Source organism: Lepisosteus oculatus, chromosome 27 (assembly GCF_040954835.1).
Source record: "Lepisosteus oculatus isolate fLepOcu1 chromosome 27, fLepOcu1.hap2, whole genome shotgun sequence".
In the NCBI taxonomy this organism is placed as follows: Eukaryota; Metazoa; Chordata; class Actinopteri; order Semionotiformes; family Lepisosteidae; genus Lepisosteus; species Lepisosteus oculatus.
Window position 1 is genome coordinate 6,129,085 of NC_090722.1, and position 25,309 is coordinate 6,154,393.

Consider the following 25,309-nt stretch of genomic DNA (forward strand, 5'->3'; position numbering starts at 1 on the left):
TGGTGTCCCCGACCAGGGTTGGAGCGATGCCGCCCTCTGGTGCTGGAAAGAGAATCTACTGCATCTGAGAATTCACAAATTCATACAAGAGCCTCGAAAAGCCGACTCCTGCCAATAGCAAAAATCCACTTGTTTCTGCACTTTTAAAATCTTCTTCAGTTTGGAAGAGCTTTAGTGGCATGACTGGATTAAGTGTTGCTAAAGCAGATACTATAAACGCCAGCAGTGAACTCACCCTGCAGCTCACTGGAGACCTCCTGGGAAGGCTGAGGCTGCTGCTGCAAGAGGTGCCGTTCTTCGGATGAGACGTCAAACTGAGGTCCCGACTCTCTGTGGTTATTAAAGACCAGTGTCCTGGCCAACTCTACCCCCTGCAATTACCAATCATGGGCTCCTAATAATCTCCCTCTCTGAACTGGCTTGAATACTCTGTTCTCCTCCTCACTGAGAGCTGGTGTGTGGGGAGAGTACTGGTGCACTCTGGCTGCCGTCACATCTGACTGGGACAGGAGATCACACCCTGTATTATTATTATTGAGAGACAGGCTCACTGTCTGTTCCTCAGGCTGGGACAGGAGATCACACACTGTATTATTATTGAGAGACAGGCTCACTGTCTGTTCCTCAGGCTGGGACAGGAGATCTCACACTGTATTATTATTATTGAGAGACAGGCTCACTGTCTGTTCCTCAGGCTGGGACAGGAGATCACACACTGTATTATTATTATTGAGAGACGGGCTCACTGTCTGTTCCTCAGGCTGGGACAGGAGATCTCACACTGTATTATTATTATTGAGAGACGGGCTCACTGTTCCTCAGGCTGGGACAGGAGATCACACAATGGGCTGCATTCTGTACGCCCTCCCCCCGGCCCCGTACTGCGCATGCGCTGCACAAAACCTTCCAAGACGCTTCCTGATACAGGCAGCTCCTACGCGCATGTTTGTGCCTTTGCTTATTACGTTATAGATAAAAAAGAGCCTGTTGTTTGTGTATGCGTTTATCCGCGCATGTAAATAGTTATTTAGGGATTACAGTAATTTACAAAATGACCATGTGAATGAAAGTTTGAGTTATCTTTGCACAAGACAGAGGAGCAAGGAAGAAAGCGCACAAAAGCTCAGTGCATCTATAGTCTTTATGTGTTACATAATAATTATTTTGTATGTGAGCGCTGGTTTACAAAATACATGCGTATACTGAATTGGAGAAAACACCGGCACTACAAAAAAGCAAGAAAACTACATGTCCCACAATTCCTGTTACTCGCACCTATTTTTTTTTCTTTCCATCCGGGCCTCTGAAGAGCCAACCTCATTTGTCCAATCAGAGCTTCCGTTGTTCAGCCCCGTCAGTCAGATAGCAACAGAGAACTTTCCAAGATGGTGCTGGAGAGTACTATGGTCTGGTAAGAGTTGTAAACTCCTCGGTATTTACGCCGTCAGTGCCGGAAATGTGGGAAAAAGCAGGGTGGTTTGAGTGAAAGGGGGGTTGTCTGCCGAATGTGGGGCCCTGGTGGAGGGCGATAGGGTAGTTTTCTGCGAATGCGGGAGCTGGGGGGAATGGGGCTCCGTTTTCCTGAGTCATTGACGGGTGAGATGCCGTGTCCCCTCGGCTCGGCGCCACCGCATCCCCGCGGCCCGGGGGCAACGGGGCTGGGAGGAGAGGGGACGCGGAGGGGTGTCGGGGGCCGTCTTAATCCCGTGGGACAGCGGGGAACTCGGCAGTGCCCGTCCGGTGTGTGTTGGTCGGCGCTGTGTCGTGTTGGCCGGCCCGGTTCCGTGGCTGTCGGTACCGAGGGCCCGGACTCGTCAGCTGCCTTGTCAGCAGCAGAGCTCCGGTGTGGCGGAGTGAAAGTGAGAGACGGTGGATCAGCCTTTGAAACCCCTTTTATTAGCTCCTTTCTTGCCATGACAGCACTGCGCTTGTGTGTAACAACAACATTTAGCTTTGTCCCGATGTGTCTAGTGGATTATATAGAGCCCTTCCTTTCTGACCTGGACACTACTGTGTCCCTTCGGTATCGGTGCATGAAATAATGCAGACCAATGCTCACTCGTGGATCAGTGTGTCTGAAGGTTAATTTAAAAGTAATCTGTCTCAGTGTGTCCCCTGGGGAACCTACCCTTGTGTCTCCTGTCTCTGTGTGGGTATCTGTACGCTGACTGCCTGTGTGTCTCCCGTCTCTGCGTGGGTATCTGCCTGTGTGTCTCCTGTCCCTGTGTGACGGGAGATCTGTACGCTGGGTACAAGTATACTGACTGCCTGTGTGTCTCCTCTCTCAGTGTGGATAACAGTGAATACATGCGCAATGGAGACTTCCTGCCCACACGACTACAGGCCCAGCAGGATGCTGTCAACATTGTGTGCCACTCCAAGACCCGCAGCAACCCGGAGAACAATGTGGGCCTGATCACGCTGGCCAAGTGAGCGCTCCCCCCTGCCCGCTGTCCCCCGCTGCCCCCTGCCCCTCGCTCCTGCCCCCTGCCCCTCGCTCCTGCCTGTCTCCTTCCTTCTATTCCTGGCTCCTCGCTACTGACCCTGACAGTACCACAGTGACCTAGAGAGCCGTCTGTCTGGGGTCCCTCCCACCCGTCTGCCCATCCTCTACCAGTGTGTCTCCCTGCCTGCCCCTGGTTGACAGTGCGACTGCCTGACCCCTGTGTCTCTGTGTGTGAGCAGCAACTGCGAGGTGCTGACCACCCTGACCCCCGACACGGGCCGGATCCTGTCCAAGCTGCACGCCGTCCAGCCCCGGGGCAAGATCAGCTTCTGCACCGGCATCCGCGTGGCACACGTGAGTCCGGCCTGGCGCGCCGCCTGGGCACTGTGGGAGGCGGGAGGGGGAGGGGGCAGGGCCTGCTCCTGACCGCCGTCTGTCCCCGTGTGTCTCTGCAGCTGGCGCTCAAGCACCGACAGGGCAAGAACCACAAGATGAGGATCATCGCGTTCGTGGGCAGCCCTGTGGAGGACAACGAGAAGGACGTGAGCGTCCTCTCCCGTCTCTCTCCCTTTGTCCCTCTGTCCCCCAGTCTGTCCCTCTGCCGTTTCTGTTTGTGCCCCTAACTATGTCCCCCAGTCTGTCCCTCTGCTGTGTCTGTTTGTCCCCCTGACTCTGTCCCCCCCAGTCTGTCCCTCTGCTGGTCCGTCTGACCCTCACTCTGTCCCCCAGTCTGTCCCTCTGCTGGTCCATCTGTCTCCCTGGCTTTACCTCTTTCCCTGTCTCTTTCTTCTCGTCTCTCTCTCTCCATCCCTTCCCTCTGGATGTCCAGCTGTCCTTTTGTCTCTGTCCCTCTGGGCATCTCTCTCTTGCTTCTTTATTCTTTGTCTCTCTGTCTCGGCCCCTCCATCCCTCTGCAGCTGAACAGCTGGCTCTCTGTGTGAGAGAGAGATGGAGAATGCGCAGTGTGTGGTCACTAACCTGTCTTCCCCCCTGTCGTCCGTCCGTGTTCGCAGCTGGTCAAGCTGGCCAAGCGGCTGAAGAAGGAGAAGGTCAACGTGGACATCATCAACTTCGGGGAGGAGGTGAGTGGGGGAGCAGGGCACCGCGGTGGCAGCACGCAGTCGGGGTGATCGGCCTTGACCTGACCTCGCCTCCCCCCTCTTTGTGGCTCAGGAGACGAACACGGAGAAGCTGACGTCCTTCATCAACACCCTGAACGGGAAGGAGGGCACGGGCTCGCACCTGGTGACCGTGCCGCCGGGGCCCAGCCTGGCCGACGCCCTGCTCAGCTCGCCCATCCTGGCCGGGGAGGGCGGCTCCATGCTGGGCCTGGGCGCCAGCGACTTCGAGTTCGGGGTGGACCCCAGCGCCGACCCTGAGCTCGCCCTGGTGAGACAAGAGAAGAGGCGTGCCGGGTCACACTGTCACCCTACAGTCCAGAGATCGCTGGTCCAGTCTTGGTCACACTGTAACCCTACAGTCCAGAGATCGCTGGTCCAGTCTGGGTCACACTGTCACCCTACAGTCCAGAGATCGCTGTTCCAGTCTGGACCGGGTCACACTGTCACCCTACAGTCCAGAGATCACTGGTCCAGTCTGGGCCGGGTCACACTGTCACCCTACAGTCCAGAGATCACTGGTCCAGTCTGGGCCGGGTCACACTGTCACCCTACAGTCCAGAGATCAGTGGTCCAGTCTGGGTCACACTGTCACTCTACAGTCCAGAGATCGCTGTTCCAGTCTGGACTGGGTCACACTGTCACCCTACAGTCCAGAGATCACTGGTCCAGTCTGGGTCACACTGTAACCCTACAGGCCAGAGATCACTGGTCCAGTCTGGTCACACTGTACCCCTACAGTCCAGAGATCACTGGTCCAGTCTGGGCCGGGTCACACTGTAACCCTACAACCCAGAGATCACTGGTCCAGTCTGGGTCACACTGTAACCCTACAGTCCAGAGATCACTGGTCCAGTCTGGGTCACACTGTAACCCTACAGTCCAGAGATCACTGGTCCAGTCTGGTCACACTGTAACCCTACAGTCCAGAGATCACTGGTCCAGTCTGGTCACACTGTAACCCTACAGTCCAGAGATCACTGGTCCAGTCTGGTCACACTGTAACCCTACAGTCCAGAGATCACTGGTCCAGTCTGTGCCGGGTCACGCTGTAGCCCTACAGTCCAGAGATCGCTGGTCCAGTCTGGGCCGGGTCACGCTGTAGCCCTACAGTCCAGAGATCACTGGTCCAGTCTGGGCCGGGTCACGCTGTAACCCTACAGTCCAGAGATCACTGGTCCAGTCTGGGCCGGGTCACACTGTAACCCTACAGTCCAGAGATCACTGGTCCAGTCTGGGTCAGACTGTAACCCTACAGTCCAGAGATCACTGGTCCAGTCTGGGTCAGACTGTAACCCTACAGTCCAGAGATCGCTGGTCCAGTCTGGGTCACACTGTAACCCTACAGCCCAGAGATCACTGGTCCAGTCTGGGCCGGGTCAGACTGTAACCCTACAGTCCAGAGATCACTGGTCCAGTCTGGGTCACACTGTAACCCTACAGTCCAGAGATCGCTGGGGTTTGGCGGCCGTGTGTGATGCCTGTGAGGCCGCTCATCCCCTGTCCACAGGCTCAGTGGAGTGACCTCTCCTCTCGCTGTCTCTCCTCCAGGCTCTGCGCGTGTCGATGGAAGAGCAGAGGCAGAGGCAGGAGGAAGAGGCTCGCAGGGCAGCTGCTGCTTCCGCGGCCGAAGCGGGAATCCCCACTCCCTCCGGAGACGGTGAGAGGATGGGAACTGGGGAGGGAGGAGAGGAGGCGAGGGATGCGTAGGAGGACTGGGAAGGAGCAGGGTGGCGCTGCAGGGTAGAGGTTGAGATATGTGAGCTGTATTTTCGATGAAGGATCTGGTCTTACCTCCTCTCTATTCTCCCCCTCCCTCAGAGTCAGAGGAGGCTCTCTTGAAGATGTCGGTGTCTCAGCCCGAGTCGGGGACCCCCGGGCTCCCCGATTTCAGCAGCATGACGGAAGATGAGCAGATCGCCTACGCCATGCAGATGTCACTGCAAGGGCCAGGTACAGGGGTGCTCGCTTCCTCCTAACACTGCTTACGCGCACACACGCCCTCGCTGGCCTGCCCGAGCTCCCCTCTCTGCCGCCAGTCCGCCTCAGTGAGTCTCTCTCTCTCTCTCCTTGTGCTGGCAGAGTTCGGCCAGGCCGAGCCCATAGACATGGACACCGGAGCCGCCATGGAGACTACAGAGTCCACGAAGGTACGTAGATTTTCTTTCTCCTTCTCCGCGTGCTCCATCTCCCCCCATACCTCCTGTCCCCCACGGACGAGCCTGCTCGTTCATTCTCCCCTCCCTCCTGTGCAGAAATGTGCTCGTTGGTGAACCTTTACTAGAGTGAGCAGGCAGGCAGTGTTGGAAACCCTCCCTCGATCTAAAACCGCCAGCTCTCCGGTTGCCCTTGGATACGATCTCCCCCCGTGACCTCTTGACAACCTCCGAGACCTGGCTGATGCCCCCGGAGCCTAGGGGGTGGCGCTCCGAGCTGGGAGAGGCCTGCTGGACGTGGGGGCGCTCCTGGGGAATCGCATCACAGTCGTCCAGTGACAAGATCCAGGGCTCGAACCAGCAACAGCTGGGGGGTCACAGAGCTCAGCAGGCTCTAGGGGGAGACGCTATGGGGGTGGGGGGCAGGGAAGCAGTTGCCAATTTTGGGAGAAACCTTTCCCTCTTCCCTCCTCTTATCTCACCGCCTCCCCCTCCCGTCTCCAGGAGGAAGACGACTATGACGTCATGCAGGACCCCGAGTTCCTGCAGAGCGTGCTGGAGAACCTGCCCGGGGTGGACCCCAACAACGAGGCCATCCGCAACGCCATGGGCTCCCTGGCCCCGCAGGGCACCCCCAAAACCGAGGGGAGCAAGAAGGACAAGGAGGAAGACAAGAAGAAATAACGGGACGATTGCATGGACTCGCAGGGGAAGACAGACTCATGCACGCACGCACGCACACACTTCTGGGAAAGGGAACCGAGACACACGCACACACACACAGTGGGATACACACACACACACTTACACTAGAACAGGGCTGCCCAGCGCCCGCCCCTCTGCCCAGTGCAGGGCTGGAACACACCCAGTATCTTGCTTGCTCTTCCTGAGTGTTGCCCAATGTCAGTGAAACGGCTAGGGCCATGGGTGGGGCCACAGTCCGAGTGAGAGAGGTCTGGCGGGCGCTGGGGGCTGGTACACACGCAGATGTAGACACCTGCATACTCAAGAGCCTGGTCATTTTTGTATCGGAAAGTTAATGGTTAACCCAGAGGGACGTTGGGGTCTCTGCCCTCCCCCCCATAACCCTTTCATTCCTTTCTCTGTCTTCAGTTCACACTTTCTCCTCCTCTCTTTTCTTCCCCCTAATTTTTCTCTCTTTTATTCCTCTCTTTTTACCCCCTCCTCCCCAATGCAGATGCAGTACTGTATTGTGCAGCCTTTCAACAATAAAAAAATTGGGAAAAAAAGTATTGGAATGTATTGTGTCCTATGGTGTATTGATGATGATGTTGGGTATAATTGATCCGCCATTCTCTTGTTCAAGTCTGGGCTCTGGATGCAGTCTAGAGGGCCTGAATGTTCATTGATCGATCAGGAAGAGCTGTTCCAGTTAGAAAAAGGCCGCCAGCGGGTTGAGACTTTGCTGAAAGTGGGAAATGTGCCCTTGAAGTGGGATTTGTTTTTTCGGGCTGCCTGAAGAAACATGTCAACTACAGTCCAAAGCGAGCTGATAATTAAGTGAGGAATCTGCATCGGAGAGGCAGAGCTCAACTGGAATGAAAACCGCGGGATTTTCATGGGTTTGGGAACCAGCGATCTCGGTCACCTGTCGCGAATCGGGGGCAACACCTGCTAATTGTTCAGCAGTGATGGAAGGTAAACATCTTCAAGAGAGCTCTCGAATATGGTCCCCACATTTACATCACAGATGATCTTTAAAATACTTCAACACTACCTGTTTAACTGATCGCAGCAAAATTGATTCTGTTCTTCAGTAATGGTAAATACTAAATGTATAACTGCAAAGCCTGCTGAGACACCCAGCGGAAATCTCTTGGAACTGCATCTTTACGCAAAGTGTCGTGGGAGTGTGAAACAAGCTATACAGCCATACCGTTGAAGCCAGTGCCCTGTTTCTTTCAACACGGTTCGATTAAGATCCTCAGAATGGTTACGGCTACTAACTCAAACGAGCTGAATCGGTCGGTTGGCTTCCTCTCCTTTTAAAGTTTTCTTATGGTCCTAAGGAAACGCAAGGAAAAGTGTTTTTGAAGGGCTTTTGAAAACGGAGTCGTGGTACTCGTACAACCCCAGCGGAGCGACCGTCGCTGTCAGCCGACGGACGAGCTGGGATAGGGCACGCATTTTAAAGCGGGCAATACTAAAATTAAAATATAAGAAAACGACTCGTATATGTATGGTTACAGAGCATGTATTTTTTCCTTAGCGACTTCAGTGCAATTATACCTCAATCTCGCAAATACAGAAGGTAATTTCTTTAGAAATAAAAGCCGTCTTTCCGCCATTTTGGCTCTGGATACACGTTACTGCACGGGTCGCCAGTAGGACCAAAATGGCGTAATTTCCTCGCCCTTTAACTTTTAAACTCTTGGTAACCTCTGATGTCGTATTAGCTACCCTGACCTTACACTTTTAACAGACACACACGTTGACCAATCGCAGTTAGCATACTAACAGTAAAGGCGGGGATACTATGAGGGATCTTCTATTCCGCCAATCAACGCCCATTTTCTATCGACCCAGGGGCGGGCTCTCCTTCGGGCTTTAGTCCGCGTCAGAGTGGAGTCTCGGAAGAGCAAAAAATTAACGTCGGCTTGATGTACACATAAAAAAAACCACGGGCAGTAATAAAACACAAACAGGCGGTGTGATGTGACAGAAAGAGGTTAATACATTTTTAGTTTATTTTATTAAAAGTAAACAAAGCCTCGAAATACGGATTCTCCAGTGCCGGAGAAGAGGCAGCGTGAATCTGACAGGACCTGTCCCCATCAGGTGACGGGAAACTCAGGCGCAGCGACGGGAGGTTGGAGACACAGGAATTTCGCAGGCAGGTAAACAAACACAATATTTCACCCCGAAACCCCGGGCGGGCAGCGCTCTTCCGCACCCCAAAGTGTAGATAGCAGTTCCTAACCCCGCACTGACTGCCTCTCCCCCACCGAAGTGCAGTCGAAACCTCATTTTCGTCTGTTAAAACGCCCGCATTCTTCCTCCAGATACTCCCTCTCAGATCCGTCCCTGATGGCTGCGGCGGCGGAGGAGGAGGAGAAAAAAAACTTTGGCCACGGCATGAATTCCACTCCCTCCCTCCCCGAAATATCGCACGAAACCGGCGGAATTAAACGGTTTCATCCGGGTGCGTTTACAAGTGCAAGCCCTAAGATTGTGTTCGCAGGAACCCGTACTCGCCCCATCCGGAAAGTACGTGCGCTCAGCGGTTCACGCTTGCCCTCGAAACACCTTTTCCGAGAGCGGCTCGGCGCGGCTGTCTGTGATGGATATTATTGATCCTTCGGAGGTGGTGGATCATGACGTCGAGTTTTAGAGTTTGCGGGGTTCAGCCGAATAATGTGATCGATCTCATGTTCCGAAATAATGTGCCCCCGTCCGTTCCCTGCACAGCCCGCGGGACTGAATTTTCCACGTTTTTTTTCGTAAAAGACGTGAAACCTTTCCACGTCTTTTTCACAAGAGTGGATATATATATGTATATATGCCAGTACAGGCATATTGTACCCTCGACTGTGCTGATTTCTCAACAGGATGAAAAATAATTCCTTCGCTTTGGTGGGGAGCTTTATGACTGTTGTCCAGTGGACTAGTCCCGGTCCAATTCTGCGCTCCCGACTCATCGCGGAGTCTAACTCACGATCCATGCATAAGCCGCTAGCAGAGCGCATATGTGAAAATGTTATTTTATTCCTTTTTATTTAACGACTAAACGATTTACAGATAAAAGATCTGAAGTAAAATAATTGACTGTTTTCTTGTAGTTTATTCTAAATTAATTACAGGGCAGTTAAAATGGGTAGTGAAATGGACATTGTACTTTCAGATCCTTTTGTCAGGATGTTCCTGCTATTCCTTGCCAGGGGCAGCTAAGAGAACCTGCAGGATTTAGAGTTCCAGCATACGGAAAGCTGGGCCTAATTGTGAAATTTAAACCAAGCAGGGGGCTGGATAAGTCCTTACAGTTGGATTGAATATCCTCAGACCCTCCGGGATCAGGATCGGAGTTTTATTTCTTTGCAATGCGTGGTGATACCGTGCAGCACGGTGGCGCAGTGATTAACATCGCTGCCCCACAGCGCAGGGGACCTCGGTTCAGATTCGGATCGGGGCTGCTGTCTGTGTGGAGTCTGCGTGTTCTCCCTGTGTTCCTGTGGGTTTCCCCCTGGGCGCTCCGGTTTCCTCTCACAGTCCAAAGACACGCTGGCGGGTTCATTGGCTTCTGGGTAAAAGCGGTCCTAGTGCGAGGGTGTCTGCCCTGTGATGGACCGGCGTCCCGTCCAGGGTGGTACCCTGCCTTGTACCCAGGAGAGGCCCCAGCTCCCCTGTGGCCCCGAGCTGGCTGCAGTGGTTTGGAAGTGGATGGCCGTAGCGTTTCTGCTGGGCTGTGAAAGAATCTCTCCCTCTGCAAGTAATAACAATAATAATAATAATAATAATAATAATAATTGCTTACACTTATATAGCGCTTTTCTGGACACTCCACTCAAAGCACTTTACAGGTAATGGGGACTCCCCTCCACCACCACCAATGTGCAGCCCCACCTGGATGATGCGATGGCAGCCAGAACACTCCCCACACACCAGCTCTCAGTAGGGAGGAAAGGAGAGTAATGAAGCCAATTCATAGATGGGGATTATTTGGAGGCCATGATTGGTCAGGGCCAATGGGGAATTTGGCCAGGACGCCGGGGTTACACCCCTACTCTTTTCGAGAAACGCCCTGGGATTTTTAATGACCACAGAGAGTGAGGAGCTCGGTTTTACGTCTCATCCGAAGGACGGCGCCTGTTCACAGTCCAGTGTCAAGTGTGCTGGGAGGTGCCAGCTCCGAAATGAGCGGTATACAGGGAGCTGGTCTTTGCCGTGATCAGGAGGGCGGCGATGTCTCTCGGTATGTGGCAGCGGCAGGCAGGTGCTGTCGGGACGGGGGGGGTGTGGAGCCGATTCTACCCTGTGTGATGCGTCAGAAGACACAGGGTGGATTCGGCCTCACTCACATCTTCCGGGCTGCTGGTTTTAAAAGGGCCGGTGGCGTAAGTAGCTCTTTCTGAAGGTCGTTCAAGAATCTGTGTAGTCTGGGGAGAGAAGAGCAGCATGAAGTCGAAAAGGGGAAATTTGAAACTGATTTTGTGCCATGGCCGGCCAGGTGTCCTGCGCACAGCTGACCGGTCCAGCCCCAGGTGTGCGCGTTAGCCATCGCACTCCCAGCGCACGGCGGTCTGATTCACCTGCAGCTCCCTCTTGAGAGCCTGGTGCCGGTGATCTGGACTCCCTTGCGATGACATTTGCAGAGGACACGCAGGCACGTGTGAGAGGACATATCTGTGACAGGTCCTTGTCTCCTCTCCTCTCTGCAGTTTCTGTCCGCTATCCCGGAATGGGGGACATGAAGACCCCAGATTTTGACGACCTCTTGGCGGCTTTTGACATCCCCGACATCGACGCCAAAGAAGCCATCCAGTCCGCGCCGGATGAGTCCGAGGGTCACCACGGCAACCATGGGAGCATTGTCAAGCAGGGGGGTGGAGGAGGAGGAGGAGGGGGGGGGGCTACAGGCGTAGCAGTGGTCGGTGGAGGAGGGGTATCCCCTCTCCGGCCCGCAAGCCCCCCAGAACATCACCACCATCAGCACCACCATCAGCAGCAGCAGCAGCCACACCCCCAGAATGTCCAGCTGCCGGCGCCCCAGCCCGACCCCTCCGTGGTCAGCGTGATCGTGAAGAACCGCGTGCGGCCCGAGGCCTTCGGGGACATGGAGGCCGAGCCCGACCGAGACGGCGGGGTCGTCGTAGGGTCCCGCCTGGGCCCCCGGCTGCCGGGGCTGGCCGGCCCGGCCATGGTGGCGCCTTCGGAACCGGCGGTGCTGATCCACAATGGGTTCGGGGCGGCGGCGGCGGCGGCGGCGGCGGCCCTGGCTGTGGGGGCGGGTTCGGGGCCTTCTGACGCGGCCCTCAGGCCCCCCGGCTCCTCCCAGGTCTCCAACGGGGAGCTGTGGGCGCCCTGTTCCCCCAAGACCCCCGAGAACGCTGTCGCGAACTCCGGGGGCGTCGGCAGCAAACAGGGCGTGAACATCTTCAACCGGCTGAAGCCGCTGATGGCCCAGAGTCCCGCTGATCCCATGGGGAAAGCCCGGAAAATGCTTCTCCTGCAGCAGCAGCAGCAGTTACAGCTGCACGACAGTCTCTCGGAAGGACTGGAGGACCAGGCGAAGGCGCCTGGAGTGTCTCCCCCTTCTTCTTCATCTTCCCCTTTTCCTGCCCACCCTGGGTCTGAACTCGTCCCCGGCGCCGCGGTGGACATGTCCTCTGCTTTCTTCCCCCCTCCCAAGCCCGTCGCAGCCCCCCACTCCTCCTCGCCCCCCGCCCACCTCGCTGCGGTTAACTTGCACATACCCCCGAACCCCGCAGGCGCCGGGTCGCCCCATCTGGCCCCCTCCCTCTCGCCCCCCCCGCCTCCCTCCTCCTCCTCCTCTTCCTCGCCCTTCAACGGGACCCAGGTCCAGAGAGGTCCGGCGCAGGGAGGGGCGTCCCCGTTCCGGCACTTGGACTCCGACGATTCCGACACCGAGCCGGATCTGGGGAGCCCCCTTGTCATCCAGGAGAGCCCCGATTCCCCCGGCCTGCTCCCAGCCCGTCCTTCTCCAGCCGCCTCTCCCCGTGCCCCGCTTCCCCGCTCTCCTCCGGGATCCCCCAGAAGCAAAAGCCCCCTCCTCACGCCCCGTTCCCCCGAGCCCGGCCCTTCGGGAGGAGGGGGAGAAGGCTACCCCAAAGACGCGCCCCCCTCCCCTCCCGGCTCCTCCCCCTCCTCCCCACCCGCCGGCCACCCCTGGCTCTCCCCGCGCGCCGGCCTGGAGGAAGCCCTCGGATCCCGGGATAAAAACACCGAGCACGTGATAGAGGAACGCGACTCCCCGGAAAGCCCGGATGCAGAAATCCCGAATTCCGGCTCCGCAGGCGCGACGGACGTCGGCTTTGGCGTCACGGCTTCGGCGGCGTCTTCCGCAAACGCCGACTCCACCTCCGTCACCGGGAAGGAAAACGCCTCCTCTTCCTCTGCGGGCGGTCCGGCGGCGGGGAGGGAAGGGGACCGGACGAGGGAGGAGGAAGACGGAGAAGAGACAGAGGGGGAAGAGATGCTAACGGAGGAGACGGGAGCGCGGAAGAGCAGTCTCGGGATCAGCAAACCCCGCAAGGCGATGGGGAGTGAAGAAGAAGAAGAGGAGGAGGAGGAGGAGGAAGAGGAGCAGGAGGGGATGGAAGTGGAGGATGGAGAGGCAGAAGGAGAGAGCGTGCGGGAGAAGGAGCCGCCGGGCGGGGAGGGTCTGAGCCCCACCGGCAGGTCCCTGACGCGGCCAGCCCCCTCTTCGGTCCCTCCGCCCGGCACCGCCGCCGCCGCCGCCGCCTCCCGGCCTCTAAAGGTCCGGATCAAAACCGTCAAGACCGAGACGGGGGTCATCACCCGCACCGTGACCCGGGTGGCTCCGGCGGCAGGCGGCAGGGGGGCGGACCCCGCCAAGGCGGGCGCCGCGCAGAGGAAAGCCTCCGGTCAGCAGCCGCCCGGGACCGGCCGCAGGACGGCGGCCTCCGGCAAGTCCAGGAAGACGACGGACGCTCTCTCGGCCAGGTCGGCCAACCAGCAGCAGCAGCTGCAGCAGCGAGCGAAGGGCCCCGTGTTTCCCGTCTCGACCCTCCAGGACGCCAGCACTGCGATGCTGGTGGCGGCCAGCAAAGCTCAGACCAAGATGGCCGCGGCGGCCCAGTCTTCCTCTTCCGCGGAGAAAACCAGGACGCCGGCCAGCGTGGCGGCGGCCGCCATCACAATAACCAAAGCCACCGCGCTCCCCATCGCCTCATCCTCCCCTTCCTCCTCCTCCTCTGCCCCAGCCAAATTTGGTGTCAGCGGTGGGATTACCGTGCGTTCGGTTACCCAGAAGACCGTCAACGGGACCCAGGTGGTCATGGCCTCCAAACCCGCATCCATCGTCAACAGCAGCGGCGCGGTCATCTCCCGCAGCCAGTCCAGCTTGGTAGAGGCCTTCAACAAGATCCTCAACAGCAAGAACCTCCTGCCCAGCTACCGGCCCGACCTGTCCACCCCGCCGCCCCCGGAGTGGAGCCTGCCCCTCCCCGCCAACGGCTACCGCTGCCTGGAGTGCGGCGACGCCTTCGCCCTGGAGCGCAGCCTGGCCCGGCACTACGACCGGCGCTCCCTGCGCATCGAGGTCACCTGCAACCACTGCGCCAAGCGGCTGGCCTTCTTCAACAAGTGCAGCCTGCTGCTCCACGCCCGCGAGCACAAGGAGCGGGGCCTGGTGATGCAGTGCTCCCACCTGGTCATGCGGCCCGTCACCGTGGAGCAGATGATTGGCCAGCAGGACACTGTGCCCATAGGTGAGGGAGGAGGGTGTTCTCGCCCAGTCTGTCTGCGAGGGTCAGTCTTCACCTTCCTGTCTGTTGCCTGTCCATCTTTATCCACTTCAGACGCCTGGTTCTCTTTAGACCCCTTTGACCCTTATCTGTATCTGTTAACGGTCTGTAAGTAATAATAATAATAATAATAATAATAATAATAATAATAATAATTGCTTACACTTATATAGCGCTTTTCTGGACACTCCACTCAAAGCGCTTTACAGGTAATGGGGATCCCCCCCACCACCACCAATGTGCAGCATCCACCTGGTCTCTCTGTCTCTCTGTCTCTCTGTCTCTCTGTCTCTCTGTCTCTCTGTCTCTCTGTGTCTGTCTGTACCTATCAGTGTCGGTGTCGCCCTGTATGTCAGTCTAGCTGCATGTCTGCTGTTATCGCTGTGCCCGCCTACCCTTTTATCTAAATGGAGAAGTTTCAGCCCAGAAAGAAACTGGTATTTGTGTTTCCTCCTAGGTGTGCTGTCCCCCTCCATCTCCTCCTCTTCTCTCTCCTCCTCCTCTGCAGCTCCCGGGAGCAGGGCGGGGGGGGGCTCGGTCGCGGCCACGACCCTCGTGGCCCCCAGCCCGGCCAAGGAGGGAGCCCCCGCGCCCCAGCCAGGCCCCGGGCGCAGGGTCCCCGAGGGGCCGCAGGCTGTGCTGCCCCTGCCCTGCAAGAAGGGGGAGGTGCTGCAGTACCACAACTTCAAGTGCCCCGAGTGCAGGGCGCAGTTCGGGGGCAAGGCCGAGCTGGTGGGCCACTTCCAGGAGGTGAAGGCCGCCTCCAGCACGGTAGGTCCCGCTGGCCCCTCGTGTCCCCGTCACACACACACACACGCGCGCGCCACACGCCTCCGGAGCCCTCATGCGGCATCTCCCTCCCCCCCTCTGTCACCCGCAGAGCTGCATGGTGTGCTCCCCGGCGATGATGCTGCCCAACCCCTGCAGCGCGGCCGCCCACCAGCGCATCCACAAGCACCGCTCGCCCCACGTGTGCCCCGAGTGCGGCGGCATCGCCCGGCCCGCCAGCTTCCAGACCCACCTGGAGGAGGCCTGCCTCCACTTCGCCCGGCGGATCGGATACAAGTACGGATCTCCGGGCCTCGGGCCTGGAGGTTCTTTCTTTGTTGGCCCGGTGCAGATAAGACCGTCATCATCATCATCACTTTTCTTTAGGTTGACCTCTGCACGGGTTGTTGAAGACAGCGTGTCTTTTGACCGGCTACTCAGCTTAAAAAAAGAAGTGACTCTAGAACTGGTGGTGTGGAGGGAGGAATCCGCTGTAATAAGTTATGGGGCCAGTCGGGTGACTGTAGCGAGAGTGGAAGCATCATGGGATATAGAGGTCAGTCTAGTCAGGAGGGTCACGGGGAGGTAAAGGGAAATGTTCTCCAGCTCTGATGATGATGATGATGATGATGATGAAGGAGTGTTCATGTGAAGATACAGAGGAGCTGGACTGAGTGTCTCTACAGTGACTCTACAGCTCAGATGATGATGAAGGAGATTATTGGCCATGGAGACCTCACATGGTTAGCTCATGTGCCCATGGGGCCTGGTTTCCTTGATCTTAATTCCATGATTGGTATAGTCCTTTGTCTGAGAATGTTTAGGTGTTTATCCAGTGCTATGGGACTAGAGCTGCCCTTCCCTGGGTTCTTTCAAAGATGTGCGGTTAGAGAAGCCAAACAAACTGGGTCAACTGCGTGATGGTTAGTTAGATCTGACCTGATAGGCGTGACCTTTGACCTGTGTTTGATTGGTTTGATCGATGCCCCCCCCCAGGTGCTCCAGCTGCCAGGTGGTGTTCGGGGGTCTGAGCTCCATAAAGTCACACATCCAGACAGCGCACTGCGAGGTCTTCCACAAGTGCCCCACCTGCCCCATGGCCTTCAAATCGGCCCCCAGTGCCCACGCCCACATCAGCACCCAGCACCCGGCTCTCGGCACCACGCAGGCCAAGTACGTCGCCGCCTCCGTCTGTACCTGTTCGTCTGTCTGTGTGTCTGTCCTTCGCCTGTCCCTGTCTCTGATCTGTGTCTGTCCTTCGCCTGTCCCTGTCTCTGATCTGTGTCTGTCCTTCGCCTGTCTGTGTGTCTGTCCTTCTTCTGTCCCTGTCTCTGGGTGCTGTGTACTTTCTTTGTCCTTCCCTGTCTCTGAACTCTGTCTGTACCTAGAAATTAGTTTGTGGGGTCATGTCTATGTACCTTTTTGTCTGTCCCTGTGTCTGATCTCTGTATCTGTACCTGTTTGTCTGTCCCTGTGTGTATCTCTGTTGTCTTGTACCTGTTAATGAGACACTCTCTGTATCTTTTAACATGGCTGTTTGTCTATTTGTTTATCTGTATCTACTACTCTACTACTATTGATCTGGTTTAATTGTCATTCTTTCTCTCTATGTGCTCAGTCACTTTCTGGCCTTCCTCCCTACTGTGCTCTAGATATTTAACTTGCCTTTCTTGACTGTTAGCGTGAACCAGTAACTGTTTTGAAAATTGCGATGAAGTTATTGCAGGTGCAGCTTATATAAGTCATATATAAACAGTTTATAGATACTTTTATTTTCTCTAACCCCGCTCTATGCCTCTCTCCCCTAGGATGATCTTCAAGTGTGTGATGTGTGACACCGTCTTCACCCAGAAGCCCTTGCTTTACATGCATTTCGACACCCATCTGGCCAAGCAGAAGGTGCACGTCTTCAAGTGTCCTGACTGCACCAAGCTCTATGCGCAGAAAGGTTCCATGATGGAGCACATCAAGGTACAAAAAGCAACACACACTGACAGAATTCACTGTTTCATATGGGCTATATATAACAGATCTTGGTGTGACTTGGGCTCCTTTAAGCTCTCTGTCTGTCCCAGGATAAATGAACATGGAGCATGAGCTAGCCTGTTGCTGTGGTCACATGACTGTGAGTGAATGCTGCTACAGCTGCTTGGTCTTTCTCCCCCCTCGCAGACGGTTCACCGTGGACTGTCGGTGAAGCAGGAGCCCCCCTCTCCCTCCCCCGGCCTCGCCCCGCCCCCCGCCTCCGCCCCCAAGCCCAGCCGGTCCATGAAGTCAGAGCCGCGTCAGAGCAGCTCGGATGGGGAGGAAGGCACGGAGAGGGGGAGGGAGGAGGAGGAAGAGGAGGAGGGGGAGGGGGCCGAGGACGAGGAGGAAGAGGAGCCCCCCAGCTCCCCCGAGGCCCGGGCCAGCCGACCCCCCCGCCGGCCTCTTCCCTCAGAGTGGAGCTGCCGCCAGTGCCAGACGCGCTACACAGAGAGGGACGAGTACATCGCTCACATGAGGAAGGAGCATGGCAAGGTCAGACTCCTCATCATCAGAGCTGGAGAGTCACTGTACAGACACTCAGTCCAGCTCCTCTGTATCTTCACATGAACACTCCTTCATCATCATCAGAGCTGGAGAGTCACTGTACAGACACTCAGTCTAGCTCCTCTGTATCTTCACATGAACACTCCTTCATCATCATCAGAGCTGGAGAGTAACTGTAGAGACACTCAGTCCAGCTCCTCTGTATCTTCACATGAACACTCCTTCATCATCATCAGAGCTGGAGAGTAACTGTAGAGACACTCAGTCCAGCTCCTCTGTATCTTCACATGAACACTCCTTCATCATCATCAGAGCTGTAGAGTAACTGTACAGACACTCAGTCCAGCTCCTCTGTATCTTCACATGAACACTCCTTCATCACCATCAGAGCTGGAGAGTCACTGTACAGACACTTAGTCCAGCTCCTCTGTATCTTCACATGAACACTCCTTCATCATCATCTGAGCTGGAGAGTAACCCTCATGCCCCCTCCTCCTGAGCTGTACTTGCTCACAGTGAGTCTCTCCTCTGTGTCTGTGCGCAGTCTGTGAAGAAGTTCCCGTGCCGCCTGTGTGAGAGATCCTTCTGCTCCGCCCCCAGCCTGCGGCGCCATGTGCGCGTCAACCACGAAGGGATCAAGCGTGTCTTCCACTGCCAGTGAGTGCACTGCCCTCGAGCCCTCTGCTGGCCAAGCTCATTCTGGTCTGGTGTGCCGAGCTCTGTGTGTGTCCGGTCTGGTCCGGTGTGCCGAGCTCTGTGTGTGTCCGGTCTGGTCCAGTGTGCCGAGCTCTGTGTGTGTGTCCGGTCTGGTCCAGAGTGCCGAGCTCTGTGTGTGTCCGGTCTGGTCCAGAGTGCCGAGCTCTGTGTGTGTCCGGTCCGGTCCAGAGTGCCGAGCTCTGTGTGTGTCCGGTCCGGTCCGGCGTGCCGAGCTCTGTGTGTGTCCGGTCTGGTCCGGCGTGCCGAGCTCTGTGTGTGTCCGGTCCGGTCCAGAGTGCCAAGCTCTGTGTGTGTCCGGTCCGGTCCAGAGTGCCGAGCTCTGTGTGTGTCCGGTCTGGTCCGGCGTGCCGAGCTCTGTGTGTGTCCGGTCTGGTCCGGCGTGCCGAGCTCTGTGTGTGTCCGGTCTGGTCCGGTGTGCCGAGCTCTGTGTGTGTCCGGTCTGGTCCGGTGTGCCGAGCTCTGTGTGTGTCCGGTCTGGTCCGGAGTGCCGAGCTCTGTGTGTGTCCGGTCTGGTCCAGTGTGCCGAGCTCTGTGTGTGTCCGGTCTGGTCCAGAGTGCCGAGCTCTGTGTGTGTCCGGTCTGGTCCAGAGTGCCGAGCTCAGTGTGTGTCCGGTCTGGTCCAGTGTGCCGAGCTCTGTGTGTGTGTCCGGTCTGGTCCAGTGTGCCGAGCTCTGTGTGTGTGTCCGGTCTGGTCCAGTGTGCCGAGCTCTGTGTGTGTGTTCGGTCTGGTCCAGTGTGCCGAGCTCTGTGTGTGTCCGGTCTGGTCCAGAGTGCCGAGCTCTGTGTGTGTCCGGTCTGGTCCAGTGTGCCGAGCTCTGTGTGTGTCCGGTCTGGTCCAGTGTGCCGAGCTCTGTGTGTGTGTTCAGTCTGGTCCGGTGTGCCAAACTCTGCTGTGTGTGTCTGGTCTGGTCCAGTGTGTTGTCGAGCTCTGCTGTGTGTGTCTGGTCTGGTCTGGTCTGGTCTGGTCTGGTCTGGTCTGGTCTGGTCTGGTCCGGTGTGCTGAGCTCTGTGTGTGTCCGGTCTGGTCCAGTCTGCCCGGCCTGGTCTTCACTGTGCTGATGTGTCTTGCAGGTACTGTACAGAAGGCAAGAGGACATTCAGCAGTCGGCTGATCCTGGAGAAACACATCCGGGTCCGCCATGGAATCAGAACCAGGGATCAGAGTGCGGGCAGGCAGCCTGGGGACCCTGAGGTGAGCCCAGCCTTCCCCACCTCTCTGTGCACCTGTCTGCCATCAGCAGTCCTCTCTCTGTGTCAGGGCAGTGTGAGGAGGGGTTCTGGCTATGTTAGGGCTACAGGTGGGCTGCAGTGTGTTGTAAGAGACCTGTGCCCTCTCTCTTTCCGAGTGAAACTGGACCTTATTTTTGACAGGTTAACACCGTTACTGAGATAGAAAGTGGGAAGGTTTTCGACTGGAAGTGTGTTGGTTATTTATGATGAGGTTTCAAACAGGAAGTACACAGTGGAGTCGGGTGTGAGCGGTGTAGTAGTCATAATAAGGAGACGGGGTGATCACACAGTTACAGGGTTGAATACGGGCTCCGATCGAGAGAGAGGGACGAGCCTGAGGGCCGCGGGCAGAGCTTCACCTCCTCTCTTCTCTCGTTCCACCAGGGGGGGGTGCCGGCCTCCCGGAAGCGGGGCGCTCCCGTGGGGTCCTCCCGGCGGGGCTCGGCCGACAGCTCCTCGGAGGCCGAGATGGGGCTCGGCTCGGGCGACGGCGGCGGCGGGGAGGAGGAGGAGGAAGGGGAGGAAGGAGGCGGGCGGGGGGCCGCGGGGGACAGGGGCGGCAGCCCGGTGAAGAAGCCGCGAGGCCCCCCGGCCTCCCCGGAGCGCGGGCCCTTCCGCTGCGTGTCGTGCGGCTTCGCCACGCCGGACCGCGAGGACTTCCTGCGCCACCTGCCCCAGCACCGCACGGACGCCTCCTCGCACCAGTGCTCCCAGTGCGGCGCCTGCTTCACCTCGCACGTCTCCCTCAACCGCCACCGCTTCATAACGCACCGGGTCCGGGACGCCGGCGACGGCTCCGGCTCCTCGGGGCCCGGCTCGGCCGCCGGCGCCTCCGCGGCCTCCGGGGGCGGGTCCGGCGACCAGCCCTCCTCCGCCTCGTCCCCGGGCTCCCCCACGCTCCTCCCCGGCGCCGCGCAGGGCGAGGACGGGGAGGAGCGGCTGGCCTGCCGCGTGTGCGGCCGGCGGTTCGAGAGGGCGGCCGACCTCAGCACGCACTTCCGGACTCACGGCATGGCCTTCATCGCCGCCAGGAAGACCGGCGCCGCCGGGCCTGGGCCCGAGAAACCGCTGTCGTAACCGCGGCGAGGGGAACCACGCCGATGATGATGATGATGACGATGAAGATGACGATGATGCTACGCCAGCCCAGGCTTGAAGCGGCGGACTCGCGCAGTGAAGGCGCGCCCGAGAGCCCCCGCGGTGCCGGCCCCCATAAAGGTTTTCTCGTACCAGTAATTAGGGGCTCTAGATTTTCTTTTTCAGTTTTTAAGGATTCAGGTATTTTGAAGTCTTTCCTCTGTGCGTTGTCGTTTTCTCTCTCTCTCTCTCCGCCCTCTTCGCCACCTCCTCGGCTCTCTCTTCCTCAGCCCCTTGTCGACATCAGTATGTTTCTCCCCCCCCCCCACCCAGTTTGCGCGCACGGCCCGCGTGTGCGTGTTGGTGCGCTCGCGCGCGTGTCTTCCGGCGGAGCGGGTCGGCCCCTCGGGTCCGGCGGGCTCGAAGCGGGCCCTCGAGGTGAGCCTGCAGCCCCGCTCCGGGGCGGATCAGAGCAGGTCAGGGACCCGAGGCCCTGGGTAACAGCTGCACTGGGAACCAGTGCTCCCAGCGCGGAGTTCTTCACTCACTCACAGGGTGTTGCCAGCCCTGCGGTTTCCGGAGCCCGGCTGCGCCGCACCAGCTGCCCCGCGCAACCCCCCCCCACGAAGAGCGCTTGGCGTTGTGGCTCCTCACCGTGCGCCTGTTGGCGGTCGTACAGCGAGACCCCAGTGCGCACCCACGGACCCCCACACACTCCCACCGGCGCCGGCTCCCGCGTCCTTCTCCAATCACGTTCCCGCTCTGATTCAGTCGCTCCTTGTTGTTTATATAGCGCCTTTCGCAGTAAGTGTTGTTACGGTCAGCCATACAGCGTACAGTAGCATACAGGATTGTTCCGCAGTGTCGTGCCCGTTTTATTTTCCTGTTGAATGTGCCGATTGTCCTTGGGGGTGGGCGAGCACCCCCCCTTCCGGGAAGACTACCGTGACTTTCTCTGGGGGTGTCGCGCTACAACCCTTCCCTCCTCGGGAGGCCTTCTCTCAGCCCGAGCTCCAAGGTTCCTGTTCCGTCTGGGTTTTAAGTGTTATTTGCAGGGAAACCGGGAGAAAGCGCCGGGGCTAATTCCCAGGGCTGTAAGAAAAGGGCAGAGGAACAACATTCAAAGCCACCAAGACGGGATTTGTCCCGGAAGAAGAGCCAAGACTCGCCGCAGGATTTGTGGTTTTTTTTTCCTGGACACCGCTAGCTCGCCTGTTCCTCGCACTGGGGGGGGGCAAGGCAACATCTTCCTGTTTTCCGGACTCTTCCCGAGCGCGGACAGATCCGGGAGAACCCGCTCCTCCTACCGCTCCACGCAGCCGTAGGATTCCCGGAGAGCTGGGGGGTTATCCAAGAGGATCGTGTGTTTGATCCCGAAGGTCGTCGGTGCCGAGCCGAGCCGGGCCTCCGAGGGCTTTTATAACACTGTCTCTACTTTCAGAACGGACTGTGCGATTTTTTTTTAACTGTAATTTTTATTATTATTATTATTATTACGATTGTCACTATTATTTGTCTGATGTTTTTAAAAGAAAAAAAACACATTATGGAAGTAAAGAAAAACAAGAGCATAATTTATGACCTGAGATAGTACCAGATTTTTTTTGTTTTGTTTGTTTGTTTGCTTGGGAAGAACAGAGCTCTTCAGACGCTGGTCAAACGTTTCTTTGATTTGTTTTTTTCCAAAAGCTCATTTTGCGGTGTCCACATGCGTTCCGAGTGGCCGCGCTGGGGACTGCAGGGCTGCTGTTCCCTCCTGAAGCAGATGTTTACAGGGCCAGTGTCTCCTGCGACAGAAAGGTGCCCAGCTCCCCTGGAATACTGTATTTCCGAAAACTGCATTATTGTAAGGCAGCCCTGCTGCTTTCGAACTGACAGCATTTCTCACCGTTCTTAAGGGCCGTGGAGAGGTTGCTGTGGTGACCCGCTTCTCCAGTCGTTGAGCTGATGAGGGCTTCCAGTTAACTCTTTGTCCTGTTAATTGCTTAATTGGAAACTTGCAGGTTCCTCGGTTAGGGTTCTCGTTAAAGAGCAACCTGCGCCTTACTTGAAATTGAATCTGAGGGGGGTGGGGTGGGGGACTGAAAGGTCATCTTTGGGGCTCCGTTAAGGAATTAGCTGGGAAGAAAACTGGAAGATGGGAGGGAATTTGAGATCCCAGGAAAAGCTGGATTGCGGTGCCCGGGAGCGACAGCAGCCCTGTGTGTCCTGTCACTTCCTGCAGTTTGTGACACGTGTGGAGAGACTTCCTGTGTCCATGCTGCGTCTGCTGCTCGTTGAGCCGTCGAGGAGGGGGGAGAGGCGCAGGGAGGGAGGGGGCGCGTGCGGGCTCTTCATTTCTTCCCCTGTCCCACGAATCCCCGCCACTTGCCGGCCTTGTGTCATCGGACGGCCTGTTTTATCCAAAGCCGTGTGCGTTTGTACCCACTCGTACACTGGGCCTTTTACTAGAGCGATCCCAGTGAAGTCTCTCGCTCGGGGGCTGACGCCTCGGGGACTCGAACCCTCAACCTCCCGGCTGTGACCCCCGACCCCTCCTCCACTCGGCAGTCGCCACCAGCCAGGCGGCAGTTTTTTTTTTTTAAAAAAGCATAAACGAAGCCGTGTCTCGGGTCGGTTTGTGTTCGCGATGGCAGGATCGGTTCCTGTCACATGGGTTCGAAAGGGTGGCGGAGCGTTTTAATGTCACGGGTCCCCCGAGTTTCTCCCCTTAATTTTGGGGAGATCAAGACACAAGTCCCCCAGTTATCACTGGGGTCCCTTTTGTTTTATAACTGCTCGAGAATAACCAGTTAACCGCTTTCGTGACTCTAGGTTTTCTTTTCCTAATTAAAAACAAAATAATAATTGTAGACCAGCGGCTTAGAACGTTTATTTTCTTTTGACTAGCAAAGCATCTTTTCTGCTGCCAGGGGTGCTTGCCGGCGGTATCCCAGCAGACTAGTGGGAAATCGTCTGGAATAGAAAGGTCCCGGATAGTTCAGTAGTTCCGGATCCCCAAACACAAGGCACAGAACAGGGAGGACTCTGGACTGTAGGGTTACAGTGTGACCCAGACTGGACCAGCGATCTCTGGACTGTAGGGTTACAGTGTGACCCGGCCCAGACTGGACCAGTGATCTCTGGACTGTAGGGTTACAGTGTGACCCAGACTGGACCAGAGATCTCTGGACTGTAGGGTTACAGTGTGGCCCAGACTGGACCAGTGATCTCTGGACTGTAGGGTTACAGTGTGACCCGGCCCAGACTGGACCAGTGATCTCTGGACTGTAGGGTTACAGTGTGACCCAGACTGGACCAGTGATCTCTGGACTGTAGGGTTACAGTGTGGCCCAGACTGGACCAGTGATCTCTGGACTGTAGGGTTACAGTGTGGCCCAGACTGGACCAGTGATCTCTGGACTGTAGGGTTACAGTGTGACCCAGACTGGACCAGTGATCTCTGGACTGTAGGGTTACAGTGTGACCCAGACTGGACCGGTGATCTCTGGACTGTAGGGTTACAGTGTGACCTGGCCCTTTTAACATTGCTTACAGGTTGAGACCAGTGAAGTGAGAAACTTCTCTTTAGGCCTTAATTGGACCTGTTTACCCCCTTTAGTCCCTGGGTGCCAACCCTTTGTGTGCAGAACCCCCCCCAGTTCAGTGGGCCCCTTGACTCCGAGCATTAATTCCCAGCTCTCCAGAAGGCTTCATCCCCACTACACTTTGAGAACGCTAATTGGCCGTCAGGATTGTGCTGCTGGAACAGGCTTCACTCTTGCGCTCATTAAAACCTTTGTCATTTAACCTTCTCTGTCAGAGCTAGTCCCGAGCTGCTGTGTGGCCAGCAGAGGTCTCACGTCTCCGGGACTGGATCTCCCATTCTGTGCCCTGTAGTGTGACGTCTGTCCTCCCTGATCTCTCTGTCCCAGCAGGTCACTTCCTGTCCCTTGTCGCTCTCTTCCACTTTTCCTCTCTTGGTATGTTTTCGTTGTGTTTTTTTTTTTCCTGGTGTGCGCACTAACCCTGTCAGTCTTTTACACAAAGATGTAAATAATAAAAACGATAAACGTTTAAAAAAAACACACGTGGTGGTTTTTGTGCTGCAGGGGGTGGTTCTGTGTGATCGTGGCCTGCACTTTTTGTGGGGGGGGGGACCTTGATCCAGGGAACTCAGTGATTTGAAAGTACCAGACGTGGACAGCAGGTATGTCTGCATGTTTGCTTAACGACCTCACTCAGCTCGTTACTGGCTCAATCGAACCCAGTTAACACCTTCTCCCCTTTCTTTAGGTGCTGCTGATTTAAAGAGATCTAGGAAAGCTGCAGGCAGACTGGCACCCCAGTACCAGAGCTGGGAGCCCCTTTGCTAGTTCTGGGGGCCAGACATTAATGTGTTGAGACGAGGGAACTGGGGGACAGGAGAGCCTCGCTGTCCACCACCTGAATATCTGAAGAACAGTGTCGCTCTGGTCCAGACGGCCCGGTAATTTAGTTCTGTTAGGCTGTTAAGGGCTCGGGGGGAGTGTGAGTCTGGAGCTCTGTGCCCTTGCTCTCCTGGCAGAGGTGAAGACCTGGTCAGTGTGTCTGCAGGGCTGTCCAGTCCTGGTCCTGGAGGGTCTGGTCAGTGTGTCTGCAGGGCTGCCCAGTCCTAGAGGGACTTGGCAGTGTGTCTGTAGGGCTGTCCAGTCCAGTTCCTGGAAGGACTGGGCAGTGTGTCTGCAGGACCAGTTTAACTGCTATTCCCAACTCTTCAGGTGCTGTTTTAAAGGGAACTGGAAAATCGGTAGAGATGCACAGGGGCCCCCTGAGGAACAG

The 25,309-nt window shown here is 56.9% G+C and overlaps 2 protein-coding genes across 3 annotated transcripts; both read left to right on the plus strand.

Annotated features, from left to right (window-relative positions):
* Positions 1-1,303: 1,303 nt before the first annotated feature.
* Positions 1,304-6,973, plus strand: psmd4a (proteasome 26S subunit ubiquitin receptor, non-ATPase 4a). Its single transcript, XM_069184956.1, has 10 exons — positions 1,304-1,411; positions 2,289-2,429; positions 2,686-2,800; positions 2,902-2,988; positions 3,460-3,528; positions 3,620-3,835; positions 5,116-5,224; positions 5,386-5,517; positions 5,647-5,714; positions 6,225-6,973. The coding sequence occupies exons 1-10, from the start codon at positions 1,386-1,388 to the stop codon at positions 6,402-6,404; spliced, it is 1,143 nt and encodes a 380-aa protein (XP_069041057.1). The 5' UTR covers positions 1,304-1,385; the 3' UTR covers positions 6,405-6,973.
* Positions 6,974-8,342: 1,369 nt separating this feature from the next.
* Positions 8,343-24,574, plus strand: znf687b (zinc finger protein 687b). 2 transcript variants are annotated; one of them, XM_069184944.1, is made up of 10 exons: positions 8,343-8,578; positions 11,117-14,149; positions 14,694-14,956; positions 15,066-15,250; positions 15,950-16,126; positions 16,762-16,924; positions 17,126-17,473; positions 18,030-18,142; positions 19,274-19,394; positions 19,817-24,574. In XM_069184944.1, exons 2-10 carry the CDS (start codon positions 11,137-11,139, stop codon positions 20,507-20,509), a joined length of 5,076 nt encoding a protein of 1,691 aa, XP_069041045.1. In that variant the 5' UTR covers positions 8,343-8,578; positions 11,117-11,136; the 3' UTR covers positions 20,510-24,574. The 2 variants fall into 2 exon arrangements, with proteins under 2 accessions (XP_069041045.1, XP_069041044.1); XM_069184943.1 differs by having other exon boundaries at positions 8,344-8,578; positions 14,643-14,956.
* Positions 24,575-25,309: the final 735 nt, after the last annotated feature.